This window comes from Cryptomeria japonica, chromosome 2 (genome assembly GCF_030272615.1).
Source record: "Cryptomeria japonica chromosome 2, Sugi_1.0, whole genome shotgun sequence".
NCBI lineage: Eukaryota > Viridiplantae > Streptophyta > Pinopsida > Cupressales > Cupressaceae > Cryptomeria > Cryptomeria japonica.
This window is the reverse complement of record NC_081406.1, coordinates 210,474,260-210,498,576: the sequence shown is the minus strand read 5'-3', so window position 1 is coordinate 210,498,576 and position 24,317 is coordinate 210,474,260. Positions and strand designations below refer to the sequence as shown.

Here is a 24,317-nt window from a genome sequence, read left to right as displayed (position 1 = left end):
GAGCGAAATTCACATTCTAGGCTTGACTCTTCATCTCTTGAACTCCAATCTCCATTGCAAAGTCAATATAAACCAATCCACCTTCAACCACGCCATAGAAACCAAGGATTTGACCTTATCAAAGGGGAAAATAGGTGTTTTCAAGAATTTCGCTCTAGACCCTTTGGAAGGGTCAGGAGCGAAATTCACATTCTAGGACAAAATCCTTCACTCCTTCACTTCTAATCACTTCCTAAGGCAAAAACATGTCAATCCACTTCCAAATATGCCCAAGGAACTAAAATATTGGCCTAAACAAGGAAGAAAATGAGGTTTATGGAGAATTTCGCTCTGAACCCTTTGGAAGGGTCAAGAGCGAAATTCCCAATCTTGGGCAAAATCCTCACTTTTCAATGCTTTCGTTCACTTCCTAAGGCAAGAACATATCAAAATCTTCCCAACCATGCCTTAGAAGTCAAAAAACTTGGTCATAACAAGGAGCAAAATAGAGGTTATGGGAATTTCGCTATGGACCCTTTGGAAGGGTCAGGAGCGAAATTTGTCTTTGAGCACATATCACACCTCCTTTCTCCTTTCCTTACCTTGGATATAACTTCTCAAGCGTTCTCCTATCATCACCAAGTCGACTTGCTCACAATTTCCTTTTCTTGATCGTTAACCATAGCTCTAAGTCTACAGATCGACAACGAACTGGATGAGTGGAAATCGTCTTTCATAACAAATCAGTGTTTGCTATTTGTATCGCTCTCAATCCCTCATGGCAGCGATCATTAGAGAGAAGCACTGGCTAACAAGACAGCGAACCATAAGACATGAACATAAATATTAACTTAGTTCACTGAGCTCAGAACAAATCATACATAGATGCGATCTCATTAATTATTTAAGTAATAAGAATAGTGTCTACTAATGATATTGACAAGTGTTGTTATTAATCTCTAAAAAGGTGTGGTTACCTTAGTTATTATTAGAGTCAAAGGACATATAATCAACGGTCACCACTTTGGGAGAAGACATAACCTTCCAAGCTGATGACAGGGTATAAGAGAACGACACCCATGCATTCAAGGGGAATGAAAAGGGATTCAGACGGATATTTGATAAGATATTAATATGCAGCAAGTTCGATTGGCTGTGTGTCATATCCCCCTCATATTCTAAATTAGAGGAGATCCAGAATAATCATACAAACAGCAAAGCGATTGTCCAATAACATCTACACCATTGCGATTACAAGGCGATCCAGGAAAGGGACATTGCAAGCTTGAGGCTAAGAACAGATTTAAGAATATGTGAAGACCGTATCAGCAGAAAATCTCAGACATTCATGAGCAGAAATCAGACACATATTTGGAGCAGTCCTAAGGCAGAATTTCGTGAAGATTTCTTTCAGATTTGAGAAAAATCAATTGGAAAATCTGATCTGATAAAAGGAGCAGAATAGACTGAGTTTGTCACACAGTAAGATACAACAGTCCATTCCAAAAACAGAAGCATCGAATAAGAGCAGATCTGATAAAAGAGCAAAAACTAGGGCATTTACAAAAAGGGGACATTACAAAGTAGATTATTGTCATGTCCCCTTCTTGATCGTTATTTATAATCTAAATGAAACAATTATTATTATAAATTAATATAATCAACAAATGATTATTTGAAATTATTAATATTTAGTTATTAAATATTATTATTAATATTTATTAATATTTAATCATTAAATATTATTATTATTATTCACAAATTAATATTGAAAATTATTATACACAAATTATTTAGTAATATGTGAATCACATTTTATTATTAATAGAATTATTCACAATTTATTAATATTGAGCATTACCTCTATCAAAACTTGTTTATTACAAAATCACCGATCATATTATTAATGCATCGGGCTGTGTTTAATAATGACAAATTTAAATGAGAGAAGGCACGACTCAAGGGGGAGTCATATCCTTTAGGAAGGGTCGTGGCTTGTCAAGAAAATTAAATAACCTGACCACCTTCCTCCAGCGATAGACACGGGAAAGTAAGAAGAGCAGAATGAAAAAGAAGAGAACAATATGAAATTAAATATTTAAAGAGAGGGAAACTGTAAGCATCACTCCAGGAAAGAAAGATTTAAAGAGATAACACAAAAATCAGGTCTGTGTATTCCACGTGACGGGCTTCATTTTCAGGTATGCGATTCATACTCAGAACTGAACAAAACCTTTAATTTGTGAAGCTAAACACTAAAGCCGATAACGGCATAGGAACAAATACGATAAGATTGTAATTTGTATAGAAGCTGTAACTTAATACGTATGCAATTGGGTGTCGTAATCACTGATAGTTATTGTTTCAGATACTATTAACTGCATATGAACAGAATGCAAATAAACATGAAATCGTTTATTAACAACGATGTATGCTAATTCTGTGTACAAGGTTTTAATATTCATGCATAAGTCTGAAAGCATAATGTTAATAAGATAAATTATGACCAGTAATGGGTGTTAATTGTGATTTCAATGAAACTAATTCTCTGTAACTCTGATAAAACTCTGAGGAAACTAAATTAATATACTTACAAGGGATAATATTAAAATTTTCTACTGAAATAAATTATAATAACAACATACCCTGTTGAAAGTATCTTAGAGAGCAGTAGATCTGTGGGAGGGTCGATTGCCCACCCAAATACCCCACCTACTGTGTAAAGATGGACCAGTAGGCCAGGAGGGCAAGTGACCGCTCCTGGGTTTGGGTTTGGCATGACGAACCACTCCTGCCATCTGCTGTCTCTCAAGGAAAATTAAAGGTAACGTAAGGAAACTAATGCTAAATTGGGAACAAATAATACGAATAACTTAATTCACTGTCTGATCCAATTCTGATAAAAATATTATGAAACAGTATGCTCATAGATCTGGGTTCACAAGACTGATTTATGTATTTATCTGCATTTCTGATTCAGTATGTTACCTTTCCTAAATTCAGGCACCTATATTTGGAACAGTAAAAAGGGATTATCACCAAACAAATACTTCAACTTCCGCTGTGTAATAATGTAAATATGGAATTATTATTTTAGCTAATTCATTTACTGTTAAGATTACATGGACTTGGCTTGTTGTCCACTTTTTTTTCTGATTGTCTTTTCCTTATGGGAAACAGATTGTACTCAGAAATCAGTAGGGGACATTACAATTATAAAGAAGAGGAACAACAGAACCAAGATGACAACTTTGCAACTATCTTTGATGAATACATAGCTCTTGGACCAACATTTCATGCAAAAATGTTGCTCACTAATTTCTACAATCTGATGATAAGGAATGGACAAAAAATGAAATAAAACAATACACAAATCAGCCTTACAGAAACATGCAGCTCAGGTTGAGTAAGTTGACCATTCCTTCTTATGATGGATCAAACATATGTACAACTTGTGCTTAGGTTCAAAGGTTAGATACAAATTTTTCATTTAACCAAATGTATGGGGAAGAAGCAGTAAAATTTGTAATGATTCATCTGGAAGGCATAGCATACAAGTGGTGGTACCATGGATTGATCATCCAAGGGCACAGTTTGTTAGTTCACATAATGATTTCAAGAAATTGGCTTAGTTGAGATAATACAACATAGTGGGCAGCGACGTGGCAAAGTTTCAAAGATCTTTGCCAAATGGCATATAGTTATAATGCCAAATAAGGCACCCAAGATCTTTATCAAGTGGCTACAGAAGTGAAAGGCGTGCCTTGAAAGGTTTCCGATCTTTAGAGTGCAGAAAAAGAAATTCATCAATGTTTCTTTGATTGGCAGATTTCCAACTTTTAACAGCAGCAAAAGACCTGTTTTAATCACCAAAATTAGCAGCCTTTCACATGGTAATTGTTGTCATTTTATGACATCCTTGGTCCATCAATGAGAACCGATCAGAGATATGCTCCATGGAGCAACACTGCCCCAATTGATCAAGGACAGAACCAATGGAATCATGATATCTTAAGTGTTGTCTTGTCAAGAGGCGGATGTTCTCAAGCCTTTCTCTTCCTTGAACCCGGAATTCCCAGTTCTCAAGCCTTTCTCTTCCTTGAACCCGGAATCCCAGAATTCTCAGTTCTCAAGCCTTTCTCTTCCTTGAACTCAGAATCCCGGAATCTCACAATTTCCAGTTCTTAAGCCTTTCTCTTCCTTGAACTGGGAATCCCGGAATTCCCAGTTCTCAAGCCTTTCCCTCCTTGACCCTGAAATCCTAGAATTCTCAGTTCTCAAGCCTTTCCCTCCTTGACCCAAAAATCTTGAAATCTCGGAATTCCCAGTTCTTGAGCCTTTCTCTTCCTTGAACCCGAAACCCTGGAATTCCTAGTTCCCAAGCATTTCTCTTCCTTGGACCCAGAATTTCGGAATCCCGAAATTCCCAGTTCTCAAGCCTTTTCCTTTATGACGTCGAAATCTTGAACCCACAGGTTCCAAGCCTTTTCCTTCTTGACCTTGAAATCCCGGAACCCCCAAGTTCCAAGCCTTTTCCTTCATGACACCGGAATCTCGAAACCCCCAAGTTCCAAGACTTTCCCTTCATGACCCCAGAATCCTAGAACCCCTAGGTTCCAAGCCTTTTTCTTCATGACCCAGGAATTCGGGAACCCCCAAGTTCCAAACCTTTTCCTTCATGACCCCGGAATCCCAAAACCCCCAAGTTCCCGACTCCTTTCCCCTTGCGACAGAACCTAACGTCCGACTTGCGACGACTTCCGACACTTTCGAATAGCGTGATCAACACTCAAGGCTCTTAATGCTCCACCAACTCCTACGACTTGTCTACTTTCATTCAAGGAGCTACAAGGGCACATTTAATGCTTTTTGCAAGATTGCCATCAAGTGGAGTCCAAGCCCATGCTTATTTATGGTTGCTTGATGGCCTTCATGTCAAGTCTGCATGCTCTGACTTTGGAATGTCAAACAATCCACCTTCTAGAAGTACTTTTCTTCTTGGGATTGGCTTGTAAAGGTATGGCCAAGTTGCTTGCACGCACACCATGTCAAATTTGTGCACTTCCCTACCTTCCTTGATTGACATTCCTTTGTGCATGTCAAGGTCAAGACTTCTCCTCCTTGACCATTGGTCTTTCCTCTGCGACCACTTTTCTATATATAGGTTGTTAAGCCTCATTGTAAAGGGTTCTCTCCCTACTAGCTTGAGCTAATCTTTGATCTTTCACTTATCTTGAAGATTTGTATATTTTTTTGCATTTATGCAACTGTAAGTTTGGCCATTTGGCCTAAGAATGAATTGAAATTATCATTCTTGCCTTCAATTTATGTATGTTGTGTATGTTTTCTTACCTTCATTGTAAGTGTATGTTTTGTGGCTTTCTCTCACATAAATGTTGGGTTCACTTGTTTTTGGGTGTGACTTGTGGGAAACCTTCTCCCCTTTTGACACTCAGCAAATTCTAACCTCCACACATGCGTTTGAGGTCATTCACGCAGCTGAAGTTTGTGCATCTCTTGGGTATTTCAATTGATTCTTTGTGCCATTTCTGGATGGGGAGGGAAATATCTCTTATCTTGGTGCATCACCTCCTTTCATTTTAGCATTTCCTTCTTCCCTTTTCCTCTGCAAGTTGTTAGAATAGGTTTAGAAGTAGAATTTGGAGTTTTGAGTTGGTTCCACACCTGCACCTAGATTGAGAAGGAAGTCAGCCTTCTTCGGAGATTCAGCCCCATTGCACAAGGCCCCACACTTCGGGGTTGTTTCCATGTTTCACGAGGTTGTTGAATTGATAGCTCAGCAAGGGTGCAAACTTTTGTGACAGCAGTTTCTGGCACGCCCGGTGGGGCATATCCTTGATCAAACTGAAGATTTTGTGTGTTCTTTAGTGTATTTAGCCTTGGAGAAGCATCTTTCAAGCACTTGGCAGCTCTACCAATTTGGCAAATCTGTTGGTATGTTATTTGTCTCTGGTTGAGTAGATTCGGTTACTCTTTTAAGCATTTCATTTAACAAGTTCTACCTCTTGGAAATTCTTTATAATGAATACATATCATGGAAATACCTTCTTTCCCCATCCATCCCATGAGCTCATTGGTTATTTGCCTTCTCATCAACAATATCAAACTAGGAATGCTCTTAGTTTCATCCCAAGCAACCTCACCACGACAAGGTGTCAGCACATCCAATATGCTTGCCACCCTCCCACCCCTGTCCAGTCTTCTTGGCAAACTAACCATGCTTATCAACAACCCCAAGAGGCCTATTTTGATTCCTCAGCATGCCCATCAAAATGTGAAAAGCCTGGAAGATGTCAGTATAAAGGATATAATGTTGAACTTCCAAGAGTAGTTACAAGCTATTTAGAGGGAGCAGGAGTATAGTTTACTGCAAGGTTAACTTGCTTATCAAGCTCAACTTCAACAGCAACAGATGGAAACCCAAAGGCAACAACATGAGGACTTCCTTGCAAGGCAACTTGCTTCTACTAGGAAGGAGGAAATTAAGCAATTAGCAACTGTAGAGATGCAACTCATACAGGTGGAGGGTTCTGCCCCTAGGTTTCCCAAGCTTAAAACCCCAAGCTTCAAGCAAGGGAAACCTTCCATACCTTCAAATAAACCTCTTAGGTTTAGAATCCCAAGTTTCAAGGTAGCTCAAGTTGTTGTTTTACAAGAGCTTTCCCCTCTACAACCCCCCTTGCAACATCCCATACCAAATCGATCTTCTTTCCCTAACACTATCTCACTCTTCAAAGGTGGTCCTGTTGTCTGGAAAGCTGATTGGATTCCCCATCAAGGAGGGGTGGTGTTGTCTACTAGTTGTGAGCTCCCTTATGCTCAACAAGATCAAGGTTTAGACCTGCTGCAAAGGAAATTCGAAGATCATCTACAACAACAGGGTATTGAGCGAGAATGTGAGGACAACATGGAGGAGCCCATTAGATCAGCTAGTGATGTTGATCATTCAGAACATAAGTCAACCTATGATGAAAATGGTGAAGAAGAAAATATTTTTGATGTCTTACCTACTTTTGTTTCATTTTTAGAGGATAGGATGTAGATTGATGCTCCTTTATGTTCAAAGGATGTGGTTGTTGCTACACATGTTGAAGAGGCCACACAAAATGATGTTATTGCTACAGGTAGTATGGGGAATAGATCATGCCATGCACCTCAAATTATTGCAATTGGTTGCCAAGAGGAAGAAACAAAAACAACGAAAATTCAGCTTCAGCGCCACCGTAATTCTCAAACCCAAGTGAGTTTCATTTCTTACGAGCCCAGTGTGGGAAAAACGAGAAAAGAAAGAAATATCATGAGAAAGAAAAGAGAAAATCAAGAGAAAAGAAGAAATGAAGTTAAAAAAAATGAACTATCAAAGTGATTGTCTCAAGTAACTCCATCGAGGCTATGAATGTCCGACGAGCAGTGGAGCAATATTTTTGAGATTACAGCGATAACCTTATTGGGGCTATAGATGCTCGCTGGCAGAAAGGCTCTATTCAGGATGCTTATGAAGTTTGGATAACTACATAGCTATTCACGATGGATTCTAAGAGTCACATTGTTCTTGTGATACAAAATGAATACATTTGCACACACATGGGTAATCAAAGACTAAGTGCCTTGATCCGGTTTGGGATTCTTCTTCCACCTTGGGTATGCTTCCTAGTCTCTTGATAGGTTGGGTTGAATTTTCTGAAGGTTCCAAACATGGATTGGGACTTTATCTTTGAAATGTTCAAGAACATTTATTCGAGGTGACGCTAGATGTTGTAACGTTTTCACACATCACCCCATTGCAAATGGGGACCCCCACTTTTTACTGCTTTCTAGGTTAGTTGTAGATTTTTTAGCTATTAACCTTTCATTTGGAAGAGGTGTATCTTAAGTGGCCAAGATATAATCAAGTCGAGTCTCTCTCTCTAGATTAAGTGAGATCAGTTAGTTTTCAAGGCTTACAAAATGAATGTTTTACATCTTTTGCTTGCTTTAAAGGAAATGAAATGCTAAATTTGGCTAAGGCATGAAAATTTCCTAGATCAGCAACCAAGGCATTGTCCCCAATTCCTTTGCCTTCCTAAGCCTCCGACTTGCTTCTCCCAACACTGTCGGTAGATACCCAAACTCTGATCGTTCCCACTTCAATCTCCCCTTCCATCTTTGCTTCCTATCCTTCCACTTCACCTTCTACTTCCTACCTAACTCCCTTTCCTTTCACTCCCATCTCCTTCCACTACCTTTCTTTATCTTTCACCTTCCACCCATTCTCCTCCTTCCATCTTCTATCTTTCATCCCTTCCACATTTCTTCATCTTTTATCCTTCCATCTCCTACTATTTTCATCCTTCCACTTCCTAACATCCCATCCCTACACCCCTTCCTTTCATCTTTACTTCCTTCTTACCACCTTCACCCCCACTTCCTACCCTTTCTTCCATCCCTTATACCTCCCAACTACCATTTCTTACACCCTCTAAACCATATCTCACACCCCCTTTACCCCTTTACTCCCCTTAGCCTACCCTTCCACTACCCACCTTCAACTCCATTACTATCTCCTACCATGATCCTATCCTAACCCACCTTTCTTTCCACCCTTCATAACCCGATCCTATCCTAGCCTACAACCTACCCCCCTTCCTTTGCTACGGCATCCTTTATACCTTATAACTCCCCATCTCCCAACACCTCCCTTATCACCTCATCCTTACCTTATCCCTTTACCCCTTATGACCCCATCGTATCACTTATCCTACTGCACATCCATGCCCTCTTACCCCCGCCTCTCTTCAACCTTACCCCCGTGGCTTCTCCTTACCATTCCCTTTTCTTGCCACGCACCCTTCCAACTCATTACCTTTACTCCCCTTCCACTACTGTGCCATGCCATTGCTTGGGCCTACGAACTCTAAAATTGAAAACAAAAGTTTAAAAGGCATTTACAATGCCACATCATAGAAGCCAAATCACTTGTCATGCAATTTTTAGCAGACCAAATACGTGATTCTACAAAAAAGGGTGCAATTTTTCAACAAAAATACCCACACGATCTTGCAGGCCAAAGAAAAAATAAAATTTTCACAATAAAGAAAACATGCGATTTTTACACAAAACAATCCATGAAAACCCTAGTTGTACTACTCCAGTTCGTTGCGAGCAGAAAACTCATGTAGTCGGAAGCACTTCGAAAACACCTTGATTTTTTGCTCAAAAAAAATCATTGAAAAAGAAAAAAAACTTCTACAATAAAAAATTCAGGTAAAAGACCCATGATTTTTTCATAAAAAAATCGATTCAAAACAACTTCTGGAAATAAATTCCAAGTAAAGAAACTACAAATTTTTTTAAAATAATTCGCAAAAAAATGTAGTTGGCTCTAATATAGTCAAATAGTAAATGATTGATTCGACAAATTAACAAAGGAGACGAAAGCTCCTTATATAGAAATTACAAACAAAGTTTCTAAAATCGAAATGAAAGGCAGAGGAGAAACATTCTAAATAAGAACAAACTATAAAAAGGAAATATCCTAAACTAACTAAATGACTATTATAGAAACATCACATAATTACTTTAATAGAATCTTCTTATTGGTATCAAGGAAGAATAATGAATTGGTATCAGCATTGAACACATTATGGAAATTTTGATGGGCATAGCTTTTCAAACACCAAAGATAGTTTTTGGCACAAGAGCAAATGTGGCTGCTATGGAAAAGAAGAATAAGAAGAGTCGCGATACAACAAGAGGACTATTTGATAAGATCAAGATCCTCAATAGTAAAAGATTGCAAGTACATGAAGCTAGCATTCACAAATGTCTCCATGAAGTTAAAAAGTTGGGAGAGTAGGACTAGAATCACAAAGCCTTAACCTTTCATCATAGCATGAAAGGATGTAAAAAAAAGGGTATGCTTGTATATTCACATTTGACAAGCATGTTCTGACAAAAGAATAAGAAATTGGATAGAGGAAAGTTGGATACTCATGTTCAAACTTCACATTGAAGAATTCCTATCGATATAATAATGCCATATAAGACATTGATGGAAATCTGATGAGCATTCCTTTATCAAAAATATCAAAACAGGAGTTACCATTTGAGAGTAGATATGAAAAGAAGAAATTCCCAAACAAAGGATAGAGAAATAGAGAAAGAAGAGTATAATAGCAAAGGGGAGCATTAGATAATCTTCGACAAGGTGAGAAGCACATTCCTATCACATTGGATATGAATCTTAGAGAATATGTTGGATGTTTCCAATGATTTGTTTATTGATATATGTTTCATGAAAATCCCTTTGCCATTGATATCAAAGGGGGAGAGATAAAGAAATTGAGAGAGATAAATAAAGGAGCAGAATTAGAGAAGAAGAGAACTATGTTATTCACAAATTATTTATAGGCAGAGTTGCCATCAATGGCAAAGGGGGAGATTGTTGGAAATATTGTCATTGATGACAAAAGACTGAATATGATGTTGCCATTGATTTAAAAGGTAAGAAGACAATGTTATATACAAGATCATCATTAATATCAAAGGGGAGAAAATGAGACCATCATTGATGACAAAAATTATTGAAAAAGAATATTGTATGGAACAGAATATTCATAAACATCAAATATCATCAATAGACAAGCTAGTTACCATCATTATCATTAATATCAAAGGTACATGGAAAAGATTGTTGTAAAGAGATTGTTGCAAGTTATCCAAAAGAAATTCACATTGTGTTTGTAATTTTAAACCCTAGGTATGTTAATCAGATTTATATAATTGATTATGCCCTAGGTTGTAATCAGATTTGCAGTATTTTAATAAGCCAACATAAATTAATTATGCCCTAGATTGAAATCAGATTTGCAGTATTTAATAAGCCAACATAAATCAGAAATAAAACAATAGACAAACAAGCATACCCTAGGAAAACCTCCAAGGAGGAAAAAAACCCAGCATGAAAGACCCACAGGTCAGATTATATATTCTCCTCTAAATCATAAGTACAATACTTAGCTTGAATCTGATCTTCACATATCAGATCTGTCCCTTTGCATGCTTCAAAACTTGCATCAAAATCCACTATGTCCTCTTGGACAATTTCGCACCAATCTGGATAGGTTTGCACTCTTCCTTGAAGTTAAGTTCGCACCCTTCTTGAAGAATTCACACAGCAGAGCTAATTCGCATTTGTATGAGATTCGAACTTAATTATTATAGACTTGCAAATGTCTCTTATTTATACACATTGAAATCCTTGATTGCAAGTCGGCCTCCTTTGGTTTTTGGCGCTAATTTAATTAGGTGGCGTGTGTTTAGGATTGGGTTGGGCATATATTACAGTCACGTTACCCTAGGATAGGACCCGGACCTAAAGGGGGTTCGGATGTTGCCTTAAGGCAATCCGAACCCATACATAACTCTAGTTACAAACAACACTCCCTCTTAACTAGGGAGGAGGAGAATACATAATCTGAACCTTTAAGTTCCATCTAGCACACAAGCATAGAATGGATCTAGCACACAAGCATAGAATTACATCTTCCACCTAGCACACAAGCATAGGATGGTTCTAGCACACAAGCATAGAAAGTGTAATACACCAGTGGGTCTTTACATTATTACAATTATCTGTCTAGCACACAAGCATAGATTGGATGTAATTCATTCTTGCACACAAGCAAGGAATGATTCAAAGTGCTACAAATAGTCACTGAGATTGATGCTCCCTCTCAATCAGGGTTTCGTTTTCCACAATACCAAGTCTGTCTCTGAAGTATTCGAACTTCACTCTGGATAAGGGTTCGGAAAGAATATCTGCAACCTTTTCATCTGTGTTAATATACTTTAGCTGAATGGTGCCTCTTTAATCCTCTTTGCACAATATCCCATAGTATCCATCTTGTAATGCCGGTGGAGGATGACTTCAAACTTTAACATGCACACTTGCAAGTCATGAATACATACATAATTTATTCATGCACATCATGGAGTCTTTCCATGTCATTGATCACGCATATTCATCATTTATTGTCTTTACCTCAGTCTTCTCTCAAAGAAGAATGTAACATCATAATCTTCCATCTTGCACACAAGCAAGAAATGGAATAGACATAATCAGAATATTGTAGTCTTTCGTCTTGCACACAAGCATAGAATGGAACTACATAACATAGTCTTCCAGCTCGCACACAAGCATAGACTGGATCCACCTTACATTGCCTGCAAAGGGTGGAGAGGATCTTTTCTACCATTTTACATTGCCCGCAAAGGATGGTTGATACAACACAATGTATCACAGAGATTGAGACTCCCTCTCAACCAAGGCGGTGTTCTCCACAGCTCCAAGTCTATCTCAAGCTTCAAGAGACTTGGTGAGGACATCTGCAACATAGAATTGTCCTGCCATAAAACACTGAATTGTCAGGCATCAATATACAACCCCGATAATAAATCAAAATAGCACAACAAGACTTTTAAGAAATCACACTGCTTCTCTTGATGCAACACTTGCAACAATGTATTTATCTACAGTAATACTTAATGCCACTGAGGATTGTCCCTATAGGTCCAAGAGATCACAGTGGGTGAATGCTTGAAGAGTTTTCCTTGTCCGTAGCACTTCTTGACCAATCTGAACTTAAGCAGCTTCAGCCCATAATCAACTGTGCCTCGCAAGTATCTTATGATGAGCTTGGCTACAACACGATAAACATGTTTGGACAAGCTCATGAGCTGACTGAGAGCATTCACTGCAAGGCATATGTCTGGTCTAGTGTTAACTAGATACATCAGTGATCCAATCGACTGCCTGTACTCTGATGGATCTGCAAAATCAGAGTTAGCTGCAGAAACACTTAACTTCTTTAAGTTAAATTCCATAGGAGTAGACATGGGTTTACAATCCATCATTCTAAATCTTTTCAAAAATAACAATAGTATACTTTCCTTGACTTAGAAAAATTTCGTTAGACCTTTGCCATACTTCTAGACCTAGGAAATAATGCATTAAACCTAAGTCCTTCATTTCAAATTCTAAAGCTAGTTCTTTCTTACATCTAATGATAAGTTCATCTTTACCAGTAAGAAATGAATCATCCACATATCGAACTATAATTAGCATTTCATCATTGGATGACTTAAAGTAGATGTTAGAGTCAGCATCATTTTACAAAAATTCTAAACTTAACAAGTATTCTTTCATACCAAGCATGAGAGTCCTATTTGAGGCCATACAGAGCTTTCTTCAATCTACACACCTGAATCTCATAACCCCTTAAGATATACCAAAATAGCTGGAACTCCTTCTCAGCAGCAGCCGTGTCCAATCACAGCTTCCAAGGTACTTGAACTTCCTTTGAGTGTATGCCCATCCCAATAATTTCCCTTGAAGATTTAGTATGTCCTGTTTCAGAAGCATTCCAAGCCACTGAAAGATCCAATCAATTTCCTATACTCCGAGATAGGAAATCATACTCTATAATGAAATTGAAAAAGGAACAAAATGCTTGACTCAAGAAAAGAATTACATGCTAATACTCATAATAAAGGGTAATCAACCAATATAGGTTAGAGTATACCAACTCAGAGGGAGACGCTCCTCCTTAACTTCTGCACAATCAATCTTTTATGTTAATCTCAAGGATCTTGTCCATCTATCTTTCAATAAGGTGAACACATAGCACAATTGTTGAGATAAGATGGGGATAAATTCCATCAAGAAATTACACAGCAAGATTGCCAATAAATGTTATCGATAGAAAGGTCCTAAGAAACCAACAATACATTCTAACTTCTACTATGTAGGAAGGAGCATCATCATAACCAATTAACTGAAAGCAATCTGTCATGCAGTTATTTTAACAGATAATTGACACATAATAAAACTGCATTTGCCACAACATTTAATGACATGAGCTCAAATGTAATAAGTATGTTAACTTGGGATAACACGGGCACAAACTTGCTTGCAGACCTACAAGGATAAACACCTGTCACAGGGAACCTCAAAACATGATTGGCCCAACACAGGTTAAATCAAGGAGAATATCTTTTTCTTTTCACACAACCCAACAAGGGTTTTACAAAACTAAGTAAACACAAAAGCAAATGAAACCCTATGTAAACAAATTGACAAAGTTATTCGACAGGAATACTTAATCTTCAATTATCATAAAGTCTCTCATCACAAAGTTATTAAGAATTAAGGAAAATACACCTGTTGATGTTTAGATAACACTGACACTGGAACCGAAAGCTTCCCCAAAAGAAACTATCTTTGCAGTCTATCTTCAAAAGCCATACTTCACAATCTCCTCTTGATGTGCCTTAGCACAGTCAGCTAGGGTTTGAAGATTGGTGGGTATACAACTGATTTTGTTAGCAATACAAAATAGCAGTTGCATGACTAGTAGCAAATAAATCTACCATACCATCTGAGGTGGAGAACCCAGTGAGGTATCCTATCACCATTTTCCCTAATCATGCCATCCTTGTCCTATGCCTCATGATTTACACATCAATTCATTATGATGAAGAGTAGGAGGGCTGTCACAGTAGGGTGCCCTGGAAGTCCATCCTTCATAGGCCCAAAGGCAACACCCTCCGTACCCCTTTGGCCTCATGGGACTCCCCGGTCTTATACCATGAGGTGGCATGCCTAGAAGGTGACCCCATCACCGTTTTCCTCTAACTGTCACTTCTCTTCCTCTATCATAAAATTAATACTCAGAATACCAACAGTAATATCTCATAATTCAGATTTATTTTAGCAGGTATGAACATAATATACTGTATTCAATTAAAATATACAGAATACAATATAATGAATATGCAGAAATATACAGATACCCTTATGCAGAAAGGGTCATCAATTAGATGTATGTGTACAGGAAACGATATCACTGGAGTTCAACCCAATTCTGCTGAGAGAGATGTAGAAATCTGAATCTTATTATGTCTCCTTGGGCGCTGGAATGGTGTCTTATATCCTACCTCAAATGATGAGAGGTTGTTCTTCTTCTCAAGAGTTCGTGTCATTTGTGAGAAGACACCTCTTTTTTTTGTTTATCACTCGAATCTCCACAATGAATTAAAGAATGACTCCGTGATGGGGACCCGATGATGCCCGCTAACTTCACCCCTGTCATTATCTTAATAAAAGACGAACAGCAACCTGAAGGTAAGAGCTTACTGAAATCTGAGGGTTAGAATAACCTTGGCTCTAATACCATGTAATTTTAAACCCTAGGTACGTTAATCAGATTTATATAATTGATTATGCCCTAGGTTGTAATCAGATTTGCAGTATTTTAATAAGCCAACATAAATTAATTATGCCCTAGATTGTAATCAGATTTGCAGTATTTAATAAGCCAACATAAATCAGAAATAAAACAGTAGACAAACAAGCATACCCTGGGAAAACCTCTAAGGAGGAAAAAAACCCAGCATGAAAGACCCACAGGTCAGATTATATATTCTCCTCTAAATCATAAGTACAATACTTAGCTTGAATCTGATCTTCACATATCAGATCTGTCCCTTTGCATGCTTCAAAACTTGCATCAAAATCCACTATGTCCTCTTGGACAATTCCGCACCAATCTGGATAGGTTTGCACTCTTCCTTGAAGTTAAGTTCGCACCCTTCTTGAAGAATTCGCACAGCAGAGCTAATTTGCATTTGTATGAGATTCAAACTTAATTATTATAGACTTGCAAATGTCTCTTATTTATACACATTGAAATCCTTGATTGCAAGTCGGCCTCCTTTGGTTTTTGGCGCTAATTTAATTAGGTGGCGTGTGTTTAGGATTGGGCTGGGCATATATTAGAGTCACGTTACCCTAGGATAGGGCCCGGACCAAGGCAACATCCGAACCCATACATAACCCTAGTTACAAACAACAGTGTTGACATTGATGTCAAAGCAAAATGAGAATAGTTTGTTATTCTTTCCCGTTGAATAAAGATAGTGAAATTAGAAGATCAACTTAGAGATATTTATAAATTTAAATTAAAAATTTAAACATAATAAGAAAGACATACTTGGCTGACCTAATTGAGAATAAATTCCATCAATGAAAAGTAGTGAAGAACAAAATTAGAAAAATGAATATGGGCTAACGTATATGTCTTGGCACCTTTATTAGAATTTGAATATTAAATTTTAAATACATAAAATATAGCCGACTCCTTAAGATGGTAGCACCAAGCATCATGGATTAGAACATTGCAACGAGGCCATCCCCCCTCTAAGATGGACAACAACTACATCCAAAGACACTATGATTGATACAATTTTTATATATTATATGATGCCAAGGGCAGCGATTGAGAGATTACACAATGCTATTTGTTTGTGACGTACAGCGATCCAACAAAGAGATGCAATGACTATTCTATGTTTTCCATCGCAAAGACTTGGAGTACATTGAAGACTTAAATAAATCATTATGAAAGCAATTTAGATGAGAAGCGGTGATCTATTATGTATTAGAATATTTAATTATATTTAGTCAACTATGTTTAGTTGTTATATTAATGGTCATTTAGTTCATTTACTTCGTTTAATTTGTTTAGCTTAACTATCGCTTCTTTTATTAGAAGGCATAGTAGCTTTTTAGCGTTTTTGCTTTTGAGCTTTTTAGCTTCAGTTAAACGGTTTGTTCTTTTTAGAACACCGTTTTGTAATCTCTATTTAAGGAACCTTTGTCTCCTTTGTTAATGCATCGATTATTTGTGCAATTAATTTTTCATGGTATCAGAGCGGGTCGATGGGCTTTTTTTAAGTTTGGCAAATTTTTTAATAAAAAATTCGTAAGCCTCTACCTGGAATTTATTTCCAGAAATTTTTCAATCAATTTTTTTATGAGAAAAAATTGATGGAGTTTTTCGTGGGTTTTTCAGCCCATTCTTTTTTGTCTGAAGATAATTCGTGTGTTTTGCGCTGGCAGTTTTGTATATTTTCGAGGGTCTTTTCTGAGTTTGTTTTTGTAGACCTATTTTTTGTCTGCATGAAGGTGACGGTTTGCGTGTTCGTGGACCTATGCATCGGACTTCTGGGAGTTTGTTTCTCTGCAACAGGACGACAGAGTTTTTTCTTTCGATTGTGTCTCAAATCTTACCTGTGACAGTTGTTTTGAATTTCTTTACTGGCTGTGCATTTTTTTGGTGCTTGATTCCACCGGACGGCTGTGCACCTTCACTCTCGCGCTCATTTTTTTCGCGCCTTTTTCCCTTATTCCGTGACTATGTTTCTGAGGTGCAATTTGTTTTCCGACAGTGTGCATTATTTTCTGACAGTGGCGGGAATTATTTTTTTCCATGGTTTTTTTTCAAACCTGCGTGACAGCAACGGCAACGGATTTCACATCATTTTTTGGGCGGCCCGCGCCTTTTTTTGTCTTTTCCACCATTTATCTGTGTTGTGGATTTTTCTAAGCTTCGTTTTCCCTGTGTTTTTTTGGCGTTCAAAAATTTTTGGTTTTGCATAGAATTTTCCGTGACTTTGGGTTTTTCTTGGAAAGTTTTCATGCAACGAGAGTTTTGAATTTTTCTAAGACGAGTCGTGTGTTCGATTGTGCCTTCGCTAGATTTAAGGTTTTATAATTTTTTCCCATAAAAATTATTTTGGGTATTAATTTTTTTTTTTGTCCTCGAAAAAAATTGGGGCTTTTTATAAAAAAAATTGGGTTTTTTACAATTTTTTGGTCCTCAAAAAAAAATTATTTTGGGTTTTTCGTGATTTTCTCCCTCTAAAAAAATTATTAGTGGGTTTTCTGATTTTTCTCCACAAAAAATCATGGGAGGGTTTTGCTAGATTTTTTCCTCAAAAATCAAGAATTAATGTTTTATTGCATGATGTCTAGGGTTTTACTACACGATGTCTCAAGGTTTTGTTCGATGTTTTCCTCAAAAATCGTTTCAAGGTTTTCTTCCTATTTAGGGTTTTTTTACCATTTTTTTCTACAAAAAATAATGATTTGTAACTTTAGTTTTGGAGGGTTTACTGTTTTTTCCTCAAAATCGTGGTTTTAGGTTTCCAGTTTGGTTACCCAACATCAAATTGGATGGATTCTGGTAATCTTGGTCATTAACGCTTTGCAAATCCTAGAAGGGTCTCCGCAACAACAGTGTGTTCTTTGCGTTTGTGATCAAAAAACCTATAGTGTCTTCTGTAGGGTAGTTAATGATACAATTACCATTAAAGGAGGGTATTCAAATATTTAATTATATTTGGTCAACTATGTTTAGTTGTTCTATTCATGGTCATTTAGTTCATTTAATTCGTTTAATTTGTTTAGCTTAACAATTGCTCCTTTTTTAGAAGGCATTGTTAGCTTTTTAGCATTTTTGTTTTTTATTTTTTTAACTTCAATTAAACTATTTGTTCTTTTTAGAACACCGTCTAGTAATTTCTATTTAAGGAGCCTTCTCCTTTGTTAATGCATTGATTATTTGTGAAAATAATTTTTCATTATGTTGATGAATATCAACATACCAGACTTTATGAGACAAGATAGCCGGCTTGATTTGGTGGTCGTTCTATGTTTAATACTTCTCTTAAGGTGACCAACTATGTAGCACTCCATCAAAGGTAGTCAATATGTTTATGTTAATAAACATTAAGGTGGCAATTTTTACTTAGTATGCAAACAAATTCATGAGCAAATAGAATCTTAAGCAATCCAGAAATTTAATCAGAAGTTAGAAGGATGGTGACGTAAGAAATTGTGATTAATCCACTATTCAGGAACAGCGATTTGTTAAGAATGCAAACATTAAAAAAAAAAAGACTACTTGCAGAGATAAACAAAAGGTAGTTTGCAGCAATTGACTCGGTGAAAAAGTGTGAGTTCACACAAACTGATAACAGATTAAGAAAAGGTGGCAGCGGTTAAGGAAAAGCAAAAGGTGCAATCTACAATTCCTATGAACAGTGATTAGTCTTTGAAGAGGTACGATTAGAACAAACTTGATCAAGTGCTTCATAAAAGGAATGAACAATGACTATACATAGCACTTGAAGAATAAACATTTGTTAAATAAAGTCTTTATCAAGTGATGCGATTTGAGGTAAAGGAAATGGCAAGGTGTTAAAAGAGGAAATACAATTTGCATGTGGAAGGTTGTAATTATTATCAGCAATTAATATGAGGGCATGACTCTTAAAAGAAGCACCTATTCAAAAGGGCATGACCCTTAGAGATTTGAAGATATAATAGAGATAGAAATGAAAATGAAAAGTGTGTTATGTATTGAGTGAAGACGGAGATACACACCAAATTGAGTAGCAGATTCAAGATATTATAACACCATACTGATAGCAGTTTGTGAATAAATTTGGGGTAGATTCAAGGTAATTGAACTGCATCTTATAGCAGTTTGAGAAGAGAACTTGGGGAAGATTCAAAGCCAATTCAAGAGCAATTTTATTGCATATTTGGTGAAGAACAAAATCATCCATCATCCATCATCCATTGAAGAAGCAACACCATCAAGGTGGAAACCTAGTGTGTATGGTGAAAAGTGGACAATGGAAACAACAATATTGAAAGACTAAATGAGTTCAACCACAAAATCCTAGTCTAACAACAACAAAGATCCACCATAACATATGAAGATTACCTAAGACAATGCAAATCAACAAAATCAAAAAAATTATACCATCACATGTCCACTACGGTTTGAATCTTCATTCTTCCTGTCTCCATTGATCTTGCTTGATATATTTGCTCTCAAATTTTATGTGCACGCGAGCTCAACAAAGAACGGAAATGTGGTTGATAGCTTGATCGCAAAAAGGCTTGATTGCATAAGATTGATTAGACAATTAGAATGCTTAGGGTTGATAATGAAGGAGAGTATCCTCTTATATAGAAGACACTGTAAGAAATGGAGGGATAAGATTAAGAGGTGTAAAAGATAAATGGTCGGCTAAGATTAAAGGGTAGGTAGAAGAAACATTTAAATGATAAGAGGGTAGGTAGAAGAAATTAAGAGATGAATAACATGTGTCATGGGTAGAAAAGGCTAACGAATTAATTAAATAAATAAAGATTTATTTAATTAATAGAGGAAATGGGATCAATTAAATAAACAGTGAACCACGGGGACGCGTCCCCCCCCTTTTTGGGCGCGTCCCCCCGTCAGAAACGTCTCGGGGACGGGGGGACGGGGACGCGACGTCCCCCGCCGTCCCGCCACCGCCACCCAAACGCCACCGGGACGCGGAGACGTCCCCGCGTCTCCCAGGGAGACGTGGAGACGTGGAGACGTCTCCTTGGGAGACGTTTGGGCGTCTCCCAAAGAGACATGGAGACGCCTCCACGTCTCCTTGGGAGACGTTTGGGCGTCTCCCCGTCCTTCAAGAGACGTGCAGACGTCTCTCCAAGGACGGGGAGACGCCCAGACGTCTCCTGTCGCCCCCACTTATATGCAATGTTTAAAATTAAAATTTTAAAAAAAAGTGAGTTTTTAAGTTTTTGGAGGGTTAAGGAGTAACTCTAATTGGACGTGGGCCAATAGAAAAATAACACCCGACGCCTTTAGAAAATAATAAAAGTATTTTTGGCCTCGCGGGGCGCTGCCCCTCGACCCCGCCCTGTATCGCGACAGGGAACGCGCAAGGGGCGCTGCCCCTTGACCCCGCAAGGGGCGATGCCCCTTGACCCCAACTTGGGGGCGCTGCCCCCAAACCCCCGTTGAAAAATATAGGGGGAAACCGCGCCGATAGAAGTAGGGAAAATCTAACCTCCGAGTTTGATTAGGCTCCATATAACAACACAACTTAGAAATCTTGGTATTTAGATTTAGTATTTCAAATTTCCTATAGTCTCATTTCAAATGTAATTTTTACACTGTAATACTGTCATACATCTTTTCAAAACTAGTTTTTCAAGTACTATATGTATATGTACAAGTATATAAGCACCACCACCCCGCCACCCCCCCGCCGCCGTCCCCCCGCCGTCCCCCTGCCGTCCCCAAATTTAGGCCCTTGGTCCCCCCGTCCTGGAAACGCGTCCCCCCCGTCCCCCCGTCCCCCCGTCCCCAACGCCCGTGGAACACTGTAAATAAATAAAATATTTATTTAATTTAGGAAAAGGACAATTTAAATAAATAAAAGTATTTATTTAAATGAGGAAAGGCTTAAAAGAGGATTAATGAATTAATTAAATAAATAAAAATTTATTTAATTAATAGAAGACTTAGGATAAAATAATTAAATAAATAAAAAATATTTATTTAATTAGACAGGACAATTTTAGGTGTCTACACCTAGTATTAGGGGTTGGTGCCTCTAGTGAGTTGGTTCTCACAAATCAATCAAGAGGTTGGTGCCTCTAGCAAGTTGGTGCTCACGAAGTTAGGGTTTGGTGCCTCTAGTAGCTTGGTGCCTACAAATTCAAAAGCAAGAGTTGGTGCTTCTAGTGGGTTTGTGCTCATAAACTAAGTTAGGGGTTGGTGCCTACAAACATTGTATAAGAATTAAATAGAAGCACTAATTTGTCATGGTTTTCTCCAATTAGGGTTTCCAAGTAAACATTGTGTTATTGTGTTCTTATGTGCATGCTTGTTGTAATTTAGTAAATAATACTATTGTAAAGATTATTTTGGTAAAAATCATTGATATTTGGGTGGTAAAGATTATTTTAGGCCACTTCAATTATTGTGGTTTTATTATTTGTTTAGGAGTAGTTTTGCTTTAAAATATCTTTCTTTCATACTTTTCAAGAGTTCTAAACATTTTGTTTTAAAATGGTGATTGTTGCGATAAAATACGATTATTCTTTTAAGTCCCCAAAATTGAGCATCTTGTAACATTATAAAGAAGTGCTTTGAGCACATAAAGTTCAAATAATAGTTTAAGCTCACTTATCCTCTAAGATATTGTTCTTTATGTCATTTTTGTGCTTGCAATTTATTTCATCCATTCGACTATGACTTAATAATAAGTGTCAAGTTTTATATTGATGTCAATCATTCATCTAGGTTGTGTAACTCTGCATGCAAAATAGCTATTTGATTCTTGAAATCATGTGTTGTTATTCTTTTGAACTTAAGTTTTCATTTGACCATTTGTCTTTGTTTATCCAGTTAGAAGTTGGCCTGTTTGTGCTTAAAGCTCGTTGCTTTCATTTATAAATTTGAAAAATTTCACTTGTGAGACAAGAATTGTTACCAACTTATGCTCATTCCCCAAGCAAAAATGCACACAGATAGTTGTTTCATTTAGGAAAAAGCCCCTAGGAGAATACTATATATTGTTTATAATTGTATGGCTGGTCCATATCTTAATGTCTAAGGTAGTTTTAGATCTCAAGAAGCCTCTCCTCATGATCTAAAAAGAGGTTTTACCTCACATATTGTTCCAATTTGAGTTGTATAGATAGAAACAAATTAAAAATGCTAACGACACTAAGATTTGAGATATTAAAAAAGTTGGTGATGAGTCCAAAACCAAAGCTAAAAGCAGCTTTCTTCATGGAATGATGACCATAACAGGACTGTTTGTTCATTTGTATGTACATAAATAATCACGTCCCTATATTTTGTTCTCTGGGTATCTTAATACCCAACAAAAGAAAATTAAGTTATTAGGTACCCAAAAGGGAGTAATACTGGCATAAAGTTAAAAAAAGAATCTATTCACATAAAAAATCTCTAGCATGTGTGAATCATTGTCCCTTGACCACTTGATATTAACCAAGATCTTCCAAATAATTTTTTTAGATGGCTTGTGGTACCCATTAGCAGCAGCCATGGAACAAGCTTTTACACTTGATATTTGTATTTGCATCAGAAGGTATGATAACCATGTCTTCTCTCACTTCTTTGATAGACACTACTAATCAGACAATCCAAACTTAAGCAATAGAGGCAATTTCCATGGCATTATTTTTTTAGGGAGTAAATGCTTTTGACCCAAAGCTATAAACTGGTGAGATCACAAACAGGGGACCTCATCCCCATTTAAACATTCAACAATAGCATCAAAATGGTGTTTGAACCTTGATGGCAAGAACAAGAACACAACTACTTAACCATCATACCATGCCAATAGCAGCACTTTCCATGGCATTTACCACCTAATAGCATCTTAATTTATTTTGGTAAAATTTGTAATAGTTGACAAAACTTGATGACTCATCTTAATACTTAAGGTGCTAACTTCATCTTAGTTGGAATTTTTGCTTATGCAATAATATATTTTCTTTATGTTTATGCTACTACACTTATTCCAGATGAATATCCTTCACACATTCATATAATGTATATAGATACTACGATTTATATTTAATTGACCATTTTAACTCATCCACGTGTGTTCATAAATTTACTACCATTATGTCTTCCTGCTGTTAGAAGTCAAGTGCAGAAAGCTTTTGAACTGCCTCACTATGAAATTCTATTTAAAATTACAGTCAAAGCAACAATTTACATTTACTATTCTTATACAGGTAATTTTCTTGCTTTGGCTTTGTCAAGGATATTCTTATACAGGTAACTTTTAAGAATAATAATATTTCTCATCAGGAACCAATAAGCTAGTTTTCACCAATCACAGATGCTCTCTTACAGGGCTGTACAGAAATGCAATTATCATTTTGTAAATTTTGTACAAATACAAACTATTAACAATTGCATTTCTTTCAAAAATTCATAAACACCTTAGCCATGTAGGAATTGATGGGAGAAATACCTGTCCATTCCACTCTGACCAAATGCCCCAATGTGGAAAGTTTCCTACTTGATAAAGGCCACCTGTGTCCCATGCTTCAGCTATAAGCTGACAAAAAAACAAAAGGAAAAGAAGATTAAAATAAAAACATGTTTTTATGATTTATGTACATAAAACGTGACTAAAGGATCAAATAGACATCTAGCTTCTACAAATCCAGAAAATTTGAGGAGTGAAAATTGGATTAAAGGAGACGAGATGAGCAAGATTTGCTCTTATTGTATTTTAATCGGCCAAATAATAAATGCACTCAAAATAACATAGCTGATAATTCTACTAAGTTACCAATAAAAAAGATGAAAGATATTACCCAATACTAAAACTGTGACAAAGTGACAAATGGCAAAAACATAACATTATGTTAAATTGTTAATTTTCATTTTTAGAAACCAGTACCTACGATGCCTCAGTCCACATCAAGTGAATACATGTTCAGCAATCACTTTGATTAGCTTCAACAATAAAAATAAGTTCCCTGGGAGATAGGGCAGTGTTGGATTCCCTATCAGAAATTGCCAATCCACATGGGGAACCACGGCAACCTCAGATAAATAAAATTCTCTTGGGTCATCCTTTATCAACTTCCC

General features: G+C 37.0%; 1 protein-coding gene across 3 annotated transcripts in view; it reads right to left on the bottom strand.

Annotated features, from left to right (window-relative positions):
* LOC131074955 (isoamylase 1, chloroplastic) overlaps positions 1-24,317 on the bottom strand; it is a 195,445-nt gene that overhangs the window by 41,162 nt on the left and 129,966 nt on the right. For all 3 annotated transcript variants that reach the window (XM_059216531.1, XM_059216530.1, XM_058011701.2), the window contains one exon: positions 23,692-23,778. In XM_059216531.1, coding sequence (XP_059072514.1) covers positions 23,692-23,778 — 87 coding nt within the window. The remainder of the gene's footprint in view (positions 1-23,691; positions 23,779-24,317) is intronic.